At 36.4% G+C, this 15,086-nt stretch overlaps 1 protein-coding gene across 1 annotated transcript in view; it reads right to left on the reverse strand.

Moving 5' to 3' along the window:
• Positions 1 to 1,164: 1,164 nt before the first annotated feature.
• CALCOCO2 (calcium binding and coiled-coil domain 2) overlaps positions 1,165 to 15,086 on the reverse strand; it is a 40,216-nt gene continuing 26,294 nt past the window's right edge. Inside the window, exons 14-18 of the mRNA XM_072414856.1 lie at positions 12,108 to 12,215; positions 10,963 to 11,058; positions 10,012 to 10,138; positions 8,661 to 8,686; positions 1,165 to 7,081 (exon numbers count right to left, since the gene is read on the reverse strand). Of these exons, the coding sequence (XP_072270957.1) occupies positions 6,929 to 7,081; positions 8,661 to 8,686; positions 10,012 to 10,138; positions 10,963 to 11,058; positions 12,108 to 12,215 (510 nt within the window). The 3' untranslated portion in view covers positions 1,165 to 6,928. The remainder of the gene's footprint in view (positions 7,082 to 8,660; positions 8,687 to 10,011; positions 10,139 to 10,962; positions 11,059 to 12,107; positions 12,216 to 15,086) is intronic.

A 15,086-nucleotide genomic window follows, 5' to 3' on the forward strand; every position in this document is an offset into this window, starting at 1 on the left:
CACGGAACCGACGCTGGATTAGCACAGCGGGACCAGGTAAGTGGGGATTTTAGTGTAGGCGAAAAAATACGGGGTTAACCAAAAGAGCAAAAATATTTAGTGCGAGAAATTACGGGCTTAGCGGTTAGGGGGTTAACAGCATTTCTAACCTCAATTGATTTTATCGTTCTTATTGATGCATGAGAGTAGTAGAGTCCCTTGCCATGTTATCCTTTGATTAATGTAGAAACTTTGTACTACCAGTGATACCCATTTACTGGCTAACATTAGTTATGAAAAATATGGTACACACTTTTGGCGTGGCTTAGATGTTCATTCAGCTTTCATAAGGCTTGAAGAAGCGATTTAGGCCAGTCAAAAGCTTACATTTTTATTAACTTGAGTTAACCAATACAGAACCTACAAACTTTCTGCATATTGTAGGAGAAATATATATGTGATGCCAAATTCAGAGGATATTTGTCCCTATGTACCCCTATTTCTCCTAGAAAGGGACCTGGTTAGGTCCATGAGTAATTGTGTAGCTGCAGATATGCAGCATTTAATTTGGGATCCAGGTCTGGAACATCCTGGAAGGAATGGGTGGGCCTGGCACTCCTCCCTCTTTCCAGGCAAAATTGGGAATGGCTCTGGAACACCTAGCTGATAAAAAGAACGCACCGATCCTTGAAACAGCCAGAAGAGAGAAGAGAAAAAATGCAATGCTGTTCATTCTATAATGACACAAATCCCCTGCAAAGGGAAAAAGGAAAACCCTGGAATTTGCGTTTGTGTTGATGTTTTTTTGAGAATAAAGGTGGGCAGTGCACCCCAAAGCTTTACGTACCTCTCTGCATTTAGCACATTTGATGCTAATCCCTCACAATATATACATGGGATAAGCTATATTTACCCATTACATAAGCAGTTTCTGCTATTTACAAAAGAGTTTGTTTTTTATTGTTCGGCAAAAAGTCTACTGTGTTTATTTATAAAGCAGTGAATCTGACATTCACTGAAACGTTTTCTGGTGGAGAATCAATAACTGCCCTAAAAAAAGGACCTGGAAGATTCTCTACCAGTTTCAGTGAATGACAGATTCACAGCTTTGTAAATAGACCCCAATGAGTCTGATCTGAACCACTAAAACCTAGATTTTTGTAATTTCAGTAAAATAAAGAACTCTTTTAGTGACAGAATATGAAACCTTTATTTTTTTAAACAGCAAATGAAGAATGAAAAATGTGAAAGAAGGTTAAACACTACAATAATATTTTAATGCATGCACACTGAAAATACATTGGTTACTTTTAAGGTAAATCAATTAAACATTTTGCTTCAGTACATTTCTTGCTTAGCATTAGCAGGTAAGTAGTTATATGCATTCTATCGGTGTTATTTACCTGTAAATTACTGCCTTGTGTAAATATCCAAAAGCTTTGAGACTCTGCTAAATGCTAACATTGTGGCTGTGAGTTCAGTAACTATAGTCAGACTCACAATTTACACTCAGGTGACAATCCATAGTATTCCACTTTGCCTTCCCCGGAAAGCTACATAAAAGTTATGTGGGTAGGTGAGGGGCAGAAAAAGGCTATCATAAGGAAGAAGGAGCTATGTTAGAAAATCGACTAGAAATTTTATTGCAAGTTCAGTGTGATTTTTTCCTTTTAAAATTAGAGAGGGGAGGAGGAAATCAGGAAAAGCCACTAAAGGGATTTAGGTTTTTAATGTCAGCTTCTGTCAAGCAGCAGATAAATATTTTGATTAAAGCCCAATTCCAGGTTAAAAAATATTTATTGTCTTGAAAAAAGCTAAAATAAAGATACTGCCTTTTCTGCAATAACCGTCTTTTTGTTACTGTCTCTAAAGACATGTAATTATGTACTCCAGGACTGATCTTTTATGAATACCACCTAGAATCATTAAGTCCACTTCCTGGGTGCCCATGGTGTCATTGACACCCTAACTGGCCTAGGCTCACAGCAGAATGCTGCAAGTAACCACACACATTACTTCGAGCACCATTCTCTGCAGCATTCAAGATTGCCTACCGCTGAATGAAGGAAAGTCACCCCACTTTTTACAACACAGTGAAGACCCCGTACAACACTTTGCTTACACCACATGCATATGCCATGAAAAGATTAACTCATATATTACAAAGACTGATTGCAGACAAAAAAAAATTCACTGCTGCTATCCTAACATAGCACACGATAGATCGACTTGGACTGCTTGGAAACAGCCAATAAATTTCACTAACCACCATCCTAAAATATATGCTTTCAGGGAACTTACAAGTCCTCAGTTGGTACAACTTTGATCACAGAGATCCAAAACCTTAACAAACGTCTAGCAGACATGACCGGGGTAGCTCAGACCTTCTAGCCCATCCTTTACTGCCACCTTTAGAGAGCCTCCCCCAACCACCACCTGCTTACCAACCACTCCCCCACCATTAAATACCCAAACACCAATCTTAGATTTATTATGGCTGGAAAGCAGCCGTTTAACCATCATTAAATAAATCAACCATTCAAGTAATTAACAAACAAATATCCAATAATAAATAAATGGCAAATAAACACTTTTGATATGCAAGCATACATTAACATAACATACCATAAAACTCCATTAATACATTGAATATTACCTAATCAACCCACCACCTAATGCCCCCTTTTAACAATATATAACCATAACAACAATATCCATAAAGTTCTCAAACTCCCGGCTATACACCCAAACAACTAGGCTGCAGGCATCAGAAGGCAAAATCCGCACCCAACAGGAATTTAACTCTTTCAACATTTCCACCTTGGCCCCTAGCCGCCCAGCACCACCTTAGGAGCCATAATCATCTGTTCATCATAAAGGGGAAGACCCCACCAAAGAGGATCCCCCCCTTCCAAAATCCACCACTTTTCCAATACTCTGGAGTCTTGCCTTCCAAGACCTCAACTGCCACAACGAACCAAACTTTCAAATTATAACAATAACATAAGTGGGTGGGCGGCCAACTTTTTCTTTCAAAAAGAGGGCCTCCCACTGACGTCTAGCCCCTTTTAACTCATCCTATTCCTAATCCCCTCCTACTTCACACTCCACACTAGCACAGCCCCCTCTAGCATTACTACGTTTTTAGTAACCTTTAACTCTCCTGGGCTAGGCCTCACACCCAGTCATGTAGGCCCTGCGCCTAATTTCTTACGGCTACGGGCCTCTCTTACAAGCAAAAACAAATATAAAGTGATATTCAAATAGCAGAAGATCTCAAGCTGTCATTATGTTTTGGTGCAGTCTTATTGCTAAAAAGCATGAAAAGTAACTTAATTAGAAAGAGCTGATGCTAGCCCCAGAAAGAGTGAGCTGGAGGAGAGGTATGTATAAAAATGAGAATAAACAAGACAGTAAGTGAGAGCTTTATTAGGGGAGGTAGACTACTGGGAGGGTGTCAGTTCTGAATTGGGCATAATTCTATAACATATGCAGAAAAATTACAGAAATATAATATTTTTTTTTGTCTGTCTCACATTTCTGGTCCTAGTCTTACATGCTCAATAGGAATCCAGCAAGCATATATTAACATCAGTAATAACCAGCTGGAGTCACACCCTTTGAACCCTGGTAATCAGTCACCCTGCAATTCTGAGGCTTCCAGCATTGATTCCTGTAGCCAGACTGTGTAGTTGCAGAAAAATTGGGATTTCTAAAAAACTGAACTTGGAACATTAATTTCAAAAAGGCTTTGGCAAATTCATGAAAAATAAATAAATAAAAAACACAGTAATCAATGGAAAAATATACTTTTTCATACTTTACAGAAGGCCTTCCAAAATCTACCGGTACATTACATTTTTTAGACAAAGCACAAATTACACAGATATCTATTTTGTTTTTATTTTCATGATTCAATACAAATATTTAATGTCTATATATTATCATTATTATACTGACTTTTCACAGTCAAGGGACATTTACAAAGACACTAAGTGCAAATTCAACAGAAACCTTTTTTACTAGATTATGGGAGTTATTATTATTATTACTGTTATTAAGTACTAACCGGTGATAGGAACAGTAGTTCCCAGACACTTCCAATGGCCGGCACCTTGCCAGCCACTCAGCAGTCGTTGACACCGTGCTGCTTCTTAATGAAATTAACTGCTTGCCGTGTTTAGTTCCTATGAAACACTGCAGGTGAGATGCTATATGTAGTGTCCTAACAGCTGACACAACTTCTGGGAACGAGGAACCAGTTGAAGCACTGCAACCTCACTGCCATTTTGCATAGGTTTACAATGCATTATTTATATACATTTTCACCTCATCAGATTACAGTATAATTTTTGTCACTGACATCTATTAATTATTTTATCATAACAATATTAAATTGTATTTATAAAACACCAACATATTATGTAGCACTGTACATTAAATAGGGTTTGCAAATGACAGACAGATAAAAAATGACACAGAGGGAGAGGACCCTGCCCAAAATAGCTTACAGTTTAGGAAGTGGGGAAGTAGCACACAATATCAGGTGGATATGGAATGGGAGGGAAGTAGTGAGGGTTTAAGAGACAGAAGACTGGTAGGCGAGTTGGGAAGATGGGTTTTGAGGGTAGGAGAAAGTAGGATCAAGCCTGAAAGGATAAGGAAGGGAGTTCCAGAGAGTTGGGGCAGCTCTAGAGAAGTTTTGAAGTTGTGCATGTGATGAACTTATGACTGAGGAAGTCATTGATAGGTCATTGGAGGAGCAAAGAGAGCAGGTAGGGGAGAATTTTTGTATCAGGTTAGAAAAGTAAGTGGGACAAGAGCTGTAGAGGGATTTGAAGGCAAAGCACCAGAGCTTGAATTATTAGGTGGATGTGTCTTGAACAAAAAAGATACTTGTAGGGGGAAGAAGAGCAGGGTTGAGAAAGGAATCAATTGTTGGGAAGAGGCTGCATGGGCTGGATGCTTGAGAAGATATGACAGTGGAGAAGTAATTTTGCTCAGCAAAAGTGAGTGTAGTGTTGTTGCATGGCTTCAACAAAGTCAGCACTGAGGCCAGATTTATTCAACGAGCAGTCTTTTGTAGGTGTAAGCGTTACTGTTGTGTCAAGGTTGGGGGTCAGCAGGAAGAAGAGATTGGAGAGTAGCCGGAAAAAATTTGTCCAAAGCCAAAGATAGAGTGTGGTTAAATTTAGTGAGAGCTTGATCTGGAGATATAATTTTAGAAAGAGTGTGAGTTAGTGAAGTAAGGTAGTTAAAGAATAGGTTGTGGTCAAGGACACCGATATCTCTCTGCCATCGATCAAGTCTAGAGAGGTTGAAGGTAAGAAGCCTGCAGTCAGAAAGGGAAATAGTGAATTGTCAAGGTAGGTGTGGTTGGAGAGTTCAGATAAGACAAGATCGAATGTGTGTCTTGCGATGGGTGTGGGCCTTTTTATGTTCTGTGTTAGTCCAAAGCAGCTGGTAATGGAGAGTAATTTGGATGAAAAGGGTGGTTGGGGTCATCCACTGCAACATTAAAATCACCACGGATTAGGGTGGGCAGGTCATAGGAAAAAATGTTTGAGATCCAAGAAGCAAATTATTGAAAAATTGAGATATTGGGCCAGGGGGGCTGTAAACAACAGCAAAAATCAGGGGTAGAGGGCAGAAAAGACAGAGAGAATGCTCTTCAAATGACAAAAGGCGGTATGAGAAGGACTTTGTATGTACAGTTGGGGGAGAGAATGAGACCCACACCACCACCTGATCTGTTGCCAGGTCGGAGGGTATGTGTAAAGTGCAGGCTTCCATAGTAGAGTAGAGTGCATCAGCAGAGCCGAAAGAGAAAGCCATGTTTCAGTGAGAGCCAGGAAGTTCAGAAATTTACATATTAGTATTTATGTATTAGTTATCACAAACTAGTATTTTTATAGGGCCGACATACTATGCAATGGTTTACAAAGTCCATAGTCATGTCACTTACTGTCCCTCAAAGGGGCTCATAACCTAATGTCCCTACCATAGTCATAAGTTTTTAATGCCACTAGAGTACATTTTTTGGGGGGAAGCCAATTATTCTAACTGCATGTTTTTGAAATGTGGGAGGAAACCCACGCAAACATGCTGATAAAATGCAAACTACATGCAGATATTGCCCTGGCTGGGATTCAACCTAAGAACTAGCATCGCAAAGGCAAGAGTGCTAACCTCTATGGATAGAGATATGTTGTTATATTGTGATTGTGCTTTTATGTAATGATGAATAAATTGTGAACTATGGATAGCGGTTAGCTTATTGTATACAGATCAGGCATTCCATAGACCACATGAGAGAGGGGTAAGAATTTGTGATTTTTTAAAACTAATCTTAAATTTTTAAGTAATGTCTTCTTTTTTACAGTCATCTTGAGCTTTTATAACAGGCAGCAAGGAAAAAAGTAATTCACTTCCCCATGTACCGTACATAGTAAGTATAAGAACTTGATATATTATTAGCATTTTTTTACATATTTGCAATTTTATATCAACAGATGCAAAAACCTACAACTGGGGATTTTCTCAGTACTTTCTTATTAACAACCTCAAAACACTTAACATCCAAAAAATCAGTTCACAATTTATTCATCATTAGATAAAAGCAAAGAGGTGGGAGGTAAAGATAAGTGAGGGAGGAAACAAAGGGAAATCGTCAGTTGGGTTTGTGTGGTGTTGGTATATGGGATAAAACTACGAGGGGAAACACCACACACCCCTTAAACTAAGTATATAAAATATAAGGTTCATCTCTCTTTCCCCTTCATTGAGAACACTACTTGGTGTTGAAAAGGGTTTAATGAGAGTAGGCCCTTAAAATGGTTCTTCCGAAGGAATGAAGCCTGAGACAATAAGGAAAAACAAGCTATGTATATAAGCAAACATTTGCAAAGCCAAACCTTTGAAAGCAGGAAAAACATTCTACTGCACAAAACTAGTTATCCAAGGTGTGACACATCACATGATCCTCAAACACTTGTCTCCTCACATTGGAGAACATTTTATTACACATCGGGCAAGTCAGTGATGTTGGTGCTTGAATCTCTTCTTGCTCCAACCGAGGTACAAAGTGCTGAAGTGATTCATTCTGTGGAAGGAACATATAAATTGCACATTGTAACATAGTTATTAAAACTGCAAAAATAGTGATTGTTTCCAAAAGCACAAGGAGAAATTCTATTCTCTCTATCAAAGAGTTGTAATTACAATCTGTCTATTTCCGCATTGTTGCTGCAGTTAAAGCATAAGTAAAGTCATTTTAGTAAAAAGTCTTAAAGAAAGGATATTTGCATGTTAATAGAGTTTAAAAAGTCACTGCTGACCAGCCACCAACAACTTGTAACCACTACACAAAAACCCAGCATTACTGTTGCAAACCCACCGCTGAGATTTCACAGCGCCTGGATTAGTTTTTATTTTTTAAAGCATTAGCATTGTCCCCTGATTGCCACCTGCATGCCACCTGAGGCAGGTACTTTAATGTGCTTCATGGTGGGTCCTGCCCTGCCTAGGTGCCAGACCCTTTTTATGCCACTATATAACAAACATTGGCAGCAAAACTATCTTTTTGATCAGATTAAGTTAACCATCAACTTCAAACAACTGTCTGAATGAATAATCTCTGGTGCCTTCACAAGGGGCATCTCTTAAACTCCAGCTCTTCTGCTGGTATTGCAGCCTGCTTACAGTTTGACAAGTGCTCTTTGCTACAAGTAGTCAGCACTTTAAAAGTCATGGAGGCCACAAAGAAGCCCCACGGACAGCCAGCAAGCCCTATGTCCTATGTGCAAAGGAAATTAAAAGCATGAATGGTTCATTTAAATTAACACAACCTGCAAAATGAGCAATTTATTATTCCATTAGTAAATCAATCCCAATCTGGAGTAATAATGGTCTGTCCACCTCTTAAAATGAATCTGTTCTGTGTTTTTATTAAATATATAAATGTGACTGGCTGCCAACCTACTGTTGAGAGTGGGGATTAACTAGGCTCCTGAAAATAAAATAAAGTGCTTTTGGTTGTGAATTTGAAGATTAATTACTCCATGGTAATACTTAAGCTACTGGTAGTAGGTAGTACATGGTAGTACTTAAGCTACTGAGGTCTGCTATGGCAAATTTTTAAATCTTAATTACTGTTTGTTTAAAATGTTTAAACAAACATTAAATCATAAAATTATTAATTTAATAATATACATTAAATTAACTATAATTTAATAATATAATTTATAATATTATAGTAAGTATCAAAGTGATCCATTTTATAAGGCGTTATTAAGGAGTCAAAGTGATTCCATTAAAGTACAAACATTTTTTTTTCTGTATTATCCATGGACATTGATTTGATCCTGCTATGAATTTATTCCTATTCCCCATTTTTATATTGTATTGGTTAACCAATAACTTATAAACAATTGTAATACCTCTGTATTTATTCATGATAATACATTTCTCTCTGCCTGGAGGGAAGTTATCTCAAGTTTGTAAACCTCCTAAAGTGGAACTAATAGTAGTTAAATAGAATTATTTATCAGTTTTGTGATTAATAGCATTACGATTATGTTATTTTATCTAAATCTTTGCCAAAAGACTGTACACCATTATTCTAGATAATTACCTAATGCTTTTAATGCTAATACCTAAGCAGAATACTTTGCCAAACTTACCTCTGCAGTGACCCTTGGAGGAATATCTGAAAAATATAAACATTTACCAATTACTATAATTAAAACCATAAATGTTATCAGACATGAGCCTGACACTCAGAACCAATGGCTTTAATACTTTCTCAGTGACCACCCAAAATAAAGTAAGAAAGTATAGATCAGGAGATATGATTCACCTCTGATCTGCAAGCTTGTCCCAGGTCAATGTCTCAGATCATATCATGAAGCCAGAGACTGGCAAATAGACTTTTTCAGAAGTAGGTGAGCAATGCCAATCTTTGCTTTTGTCTAAGTGTATATTTAAGTTGCAGTCATAGTCTGACCACAATTATTGCTATAGATAAAGCTAGACTTATAAAATGTTATTGCATTATTAGTGTTTCAGATCAGGTCATCATTGTGACACCAAAATATCAAAACTCCTTTGCATCTATTGTGAGCTTTTCTAGACTGGAGCTATCACAAGGATCAGACTTCACATTCAACTTTGAAGCTATCATCAGACTGGCAGCACAAACAGGCAATAAAAACATCTGCAATGCTGTGCTGGTTCCTCATAAAATAGTATTTGAACATTTTATACCAGGCAGTAGCAGGCAGCACTGAACCATTTACTGCCACCCCCATTCATTTTCTACCCACAAGGATGCACCTAAGAAGCGATTCAGGGTTGTGAGGAAGTGGTACCAGACCTAAACATAGTCTAAATGATACAGTACTGTATCTGCGTTGTCATCACATGTACACGTTTTTATTTATCTTTTTATTTTTTTATTTTTCCCAACTCATGCCCCACATAAGCACACCACTGTTTTTCAGCATGAGTCAAACTACTTCGGGGCAGCACAGTGACTCATTAGTTAGCACTCTGTCCTTTGCAGCATTGGGTCCCAGGTTTGAATCTCAGCCAGGACACTATCTGCATGGAGTTTGCAGGTTGTCTGCGTGGGTTTCCTCCGGGTAGTCTGGATTCCTCCCACATCCCAAACACATGCAGTGAGGTTAATTGGCTACCCCCCAAAGTTAACTTAAACTGTATTAAAGACATATGACTGAGGTAGGGACATTAGATTGTGAGCCACTTTGAGGAACAACTAGTGACATGTGTATGGACTTTGTACAGCACTGCGTAATATGTCAGCACTATATTTATACTGCATAATAATACTTGTTTTTTAAATAAATGGACAGTGATTGAGAAATCTTACAAGCATGCCTACATATAATGGCTAACTTTAAATAAATGTTACACTTTCAAGGACAAAGACATTGTCAAAGACTACCAAAAACACTTATAGTTCAACAATAGCTGTAGGAGAAACTGGTGTGTCTGAACTTGTTTATCTCATACCTTCATATGGATTCCCATAGAACATCCCCTGAGCCTGAGATGTAGTGGAGAACGAAGGAAAGTTTGGAGTTGCAAATTGTGCCTGCATAAGTTTACTAGTCAGCTCATCCACCTCTACTTGTTTTCTCTGTAAAGAAGTACATATAAAGCAAGAAACATAGCATTAACGCATAAAGCAATACATTCACAATACCCTTGCAACTGCTTGTAATCTGCACACTCAGACAAATGCTTGACCATCACTATATTATATGGTTTGACACAATAGGATGTATTTAAAATTGATTTGACAAAAACCCAAACCCTTAGCTTAGGTTTAGTTTTTTAGTGCCAGTTAAGTTCCCACTAAAGAGATTTACCAGCACCTGCTGCCCAATGACCACCCTTTAGAAACAAAAAGTTTCTGCAAGTTCACAGAGATCTAGTTTCAAACAGAAAAAAAGCCAATCTGTCTCTTGTATGTGCTCCAAAATGCAACAAAACAGAATGAAGCATGAGCTTGAATTTAATTGTCTTGCTGGTTTGCAAGTGATTTCATATACACATTCTAATTGTCTCATTCTATTTTCCACCCCGCTGTGCTAAGTTATGAATATTCTAACTGCGGTATGTTAGTTTTTGTCACCATTAGAACAACAGATTTGGTTTTAGATGCTAAACACTAGTACAAATAGTGAAGTTTCATTTACTATCTATAAGAACCACTGTAAGTACACTAAAATCACTTGTACATATTATATGATACACAGTATACATTTTCTGCTGTGAATTTAGTAATGTAACCCAGTGTTGGTAAAAGATATAAAAAAAAGCAGGAGTGGTTAATAAATGAATTCCAATTTATTGGATGTGCTCCTCAGTAGAAGTGTTTTTAGACTTTACTGTATTTTCAAAAGTGTATTTTATACAAAATACAATAAAAGACTGGCAGGGACTGGCAGATTTTCTTACCTCATATTGTTCTCTAAGGTCTGTCATTTCTTTTTCTCTCAGTTCAACAGCATAGTTTAAGTTTGCAATAATCTCTTCATTTTTCTTACTTTTATGCTACAGAAACAAAGCACAAGACATTTAAAAAAACTATGTTACAATCCAGAACAATCTTTTTTATGTAGAAAGTTCCCAGGCACTTAAAAAAACGTCAAGTGTATAAATAGACAAGACTTTTTTTTGTTTGGATAATGAATGGAATATTTGAAATTCCGTTATTTTCTTGAAGAAGTACCAGGAATCTTTAAATAATCACTCTCTTAGACAGTTGTCAGTGGAGCCTGTGGAACCATTAGTAGATTCACAAATATCTTTCTTAACTTTTCTGGGGAGGTAAATTTTTATAGCATAAAGACAACACTACAAATTCGAGAAGCTTTTTCTTGCACAATATGCAAAATTTAATAAAAAGTTTTCACTATTAATACACTTTGAAGCACTAATAAATTCAGCTGCTGGAAACCATAGCTTTGCAATTATTTGTGCTTAGTAAACTGCCAAAGTGCCACTCCAGTACTGTGACAGCTAGATTTTCACCAATTATCTGCAATTGTCTCTGATGAAAATCTGGGGTCTACATAGTTTAAGAACACTAGTTGCCTGCCTTTCTCCAGCTTTAAGTTTTTTTTTGTCATAACCCAAACCCATAGGTTTAAAAACTATAACATTTTTACTTAATTTGTACTTAATTATTTACAAAAAATTAATAATATGAGAGAAACACAGAGTAAATCACATCTTCCTGTGTATAGGAGGCCAGTTGGATTTCCTTATAAATCAAGTGCATGTCCAGATGCATGTTTCTCATTTACCTAGGAAAAAGATGGCAGCAGGATGCACTATGTAAAGAAAAAGATAAAGACTGTGTAAAATCTGCTGTTCTAACGTCTTAATGCCAGGGCACCTTGATAGATCCAGTGGAGCATATGCCTCAACAAGCTGTTTTAGTAGTAGGTAGTAGTAGCTAGGTTTTAGCTAAACAATATTTATATATATATCAATACTTTTATATATATATATATATATATATATATATATATATATATATATATATAATGTCTATAACAGATAGTGTTCTATGCAACAAGTTACTCAAATAAATTCACCTGCTCCTTTGCCAGCGTCTGTTCCGTGCTGGTCCTATTCTCTTCAGTACATCTAAGGTCTGTTTCTAGCTTTCTTATTTTATTTTCCAAGTCAGAGACATTCTTGCTCTAAAAGTAAAGTTTACAAAATTGTAAAGTAATCAGACATCGAATATTAAATGACCAACAAGATGACTCTTCAATTAGCATTGCTTCATCATACCAATTGACTGCATGATTCTCAGCCATCTTGCTACTCTTTCATGTATTTCTAGCTCTAAATACATGTATTATTTCTATTAGATTTTATTAAAAATAGCAAATAGGCTATCATACATGCTAAGTTAAAAACATTTAAACAGAATTTAATACATTTATGTCCTTTTTACACTATGCAAATATACTAGATGAAGGTCCGCAATGTTATTCATCAATCCACCCTGGCGGATCAATAAAAGACTCAGCATGAATGACCACTGTACTTTCCAATTTAGGAGAGCACAGCAGAGTTCCGCTTGCTCATCCTCCCCCCTACTCACTCCATAAAACAGTGCTGTGTGTAGAGCACTCATTAGTTTTCCTGTGAATTGTCAAGAAATCGTGTCCTTGAAACGATTACTAAGTATCTAACATCTTTCTGACATACTAATACTTCAAATTGTAAGATCCCATTTTTTCTTTTAAATACTGCCAACATCCCCAATTACAAGACTATGTTTAAAGGACAGATAAGAGAACAGCAGAATGGGACTTTCACAACGTTATTTTCGATAAAAATTAAAAATTTTATTACAAACTACTTCAGTATCAAATACATTCATAAAATATTTTTCCCAGTATTAAAATAACCTCATCATGGCCACCTATTACATAGGCTGATATTATTTTATCTAACGCGTTTCGCACACAGTGCACTTCTTCAGGGATATGGTTCAATGCAAGTTAAGGCATCAGTACTACAATACAGTACAAAAAACTATTTTGTAAAAATAATATTTGTTTTTTGTACTGTATTGTAGTGTTGATGTATTAACTTGTATTGAACCATTTCCCTGAAGAAGTGGACTCACCATGATGTTATTTTAAAAACAAGGAAAAAATCTTTTATGAATGTTTTTAAAATTGAAGTAGTTTATAATAAAATATTTATAATCTTTCAGACATAACATGTATTACAATGCATTGTTATACCACACATATCACTGCAATGTTTTTGTGTGAAATAAGTGGAGGGTGAAATAGAGACCATGATCATTGTTTCTGATTGGATGTTAGAAGAGGTCTAAGCATTCTCTGGAGAGAATCAATATGGTTTCGTATATACAGATGAAGCCATCATATCAAATTGTCTTTGCTGTCTGAGGAATGTATTTGCCATTGCTGAAAATGTTTGAATTAGCAGATTCTATACTCCTTTTCCATGCAGAAATGGTTGGGTGTGCTTGAAGATTATCCTCACTAGAAGAAGAAAGTGTGCAGGATCATTGATTGTAATTTTAATTGCAATTTTAAAATTATTTGGGTTTTTTTGAGTAGCCTGTTTACGGAAATATGTAAAGTGAGTCAACTTATAAATTTCTTCTCTCAGTCATGCAGTTATGCTATTAATTGGACAAAATAAAACATTTTGTGGTCATCACGAGATCTAAAATAATTAAAATGTGTTGTAACACTATTTGCAGATGCTACATCTCATATTCAATAACTTGGAATATACACACCATGAGATTTTGGATCATTTTTATGAACTGAACTAACTACATATTATTCAAGTATTACAAAACCACTGGGGTCATTTACCATTAAGTCTTATGGGGCAAGTGGCTCTAATTAAATTGATGATAGTATCTTTATCATATACAGATGTTGCCTTTTTGTTAAAAAGAACACATTCCAGAATTTAATCTGGCTATATCAAAAATCTTTTGCATCATGCAGACTTTTATATCTCCCTTTTGAGAAAAGATGTGTGGGATTATCATACTCATTTTAATAAAAAAAAGTCTTATAAAGAATAGCAACATATAGGCTACTTGATAAAAAAAGGGATTTTTATCAATGTAGTCACACAGTAAGAAAGTGTGGAAACAGGTGCTATGTGAGTTATCATTTTCAAGTAAATTATTTCTTGCAAAGATTACATCTATGTTGCTATGTATTAGTGGCTTTCCTCCAACAAGCTGGCCCAAAAGGGCCCCATGTACTGCTGCTTTATACCAATGGTTTCATAAGGGCAAGAAACCTGCAGAGACAAAGACACTGTGATAACAGTACAAAAAAACAAAAACTGTAGATGAAAAAATATTTAATTGCATACCAAAGAGAAGCTTAGTTGTACAAGATAACTTCAACAAACCTCCCCACCATTGATGTCATCTTCCCCAGGGGAAAGTGGTAGAAAGCCTACACTAAAACAAATTCTACAATTTAAACCCTTTTACTGGTTTATGCAAATTCAGCTAGAGCTGAATAAATTGTAGGAAGGTATCACAGATGGAGTAGATTGGAGATTTATGAAATAAATGGACACGTTTACACACATTTACCCGCATTTCCCTGCATTTAAATTTTTAAAATGTTGCAAGGAGTGTTATCTATAAAGCGCAAAAACCTGCCTCAAGGAAACGCCCTGGTGTAGATTAACCCATTGGAATTTCAAACATTGTCTTTTAAATCCTTAGGTTAAACGCTCGGGAAAACGTCCGTGTAGACTAAGCCTAAGGTAGTTTATAACTTAAATTTGTTAATTGTAATATGTATTAATTATCCCAAAGCAAACCATAAGCTTATTTAAAGCAAAACAACTTTTTTCTAAGTCTGATGTACATGACAAGTTCATATGGGCCTGTGGAAGCATAGTGGTTAATTTTTTCAAAAGCAGAAATAAATAATAATGCAACCACTATCTTCCATGTATGGCAACTGCATTGGAATTCTCTTAAAACTGCTAGGGAATGCTACCAGATGCAAAAAAGTTGAAAGTGAGCACCTGGGAGCGGA

Source organism: Pyxicephalus adspersus, chromosome 6 (genome assembly GCF_032062135.1).
Source record: "Pyxicephalus adspersus chromosome 6, UCB_Pads_2.0, whole genome shotgun sequence".
Lineage (NCBI taxonomy): Eukaryota > Metazoa > Chordata > Amphibia > Anura > Pyxicephalidae > Pyxicephalus > Pyxicephalus adspersus.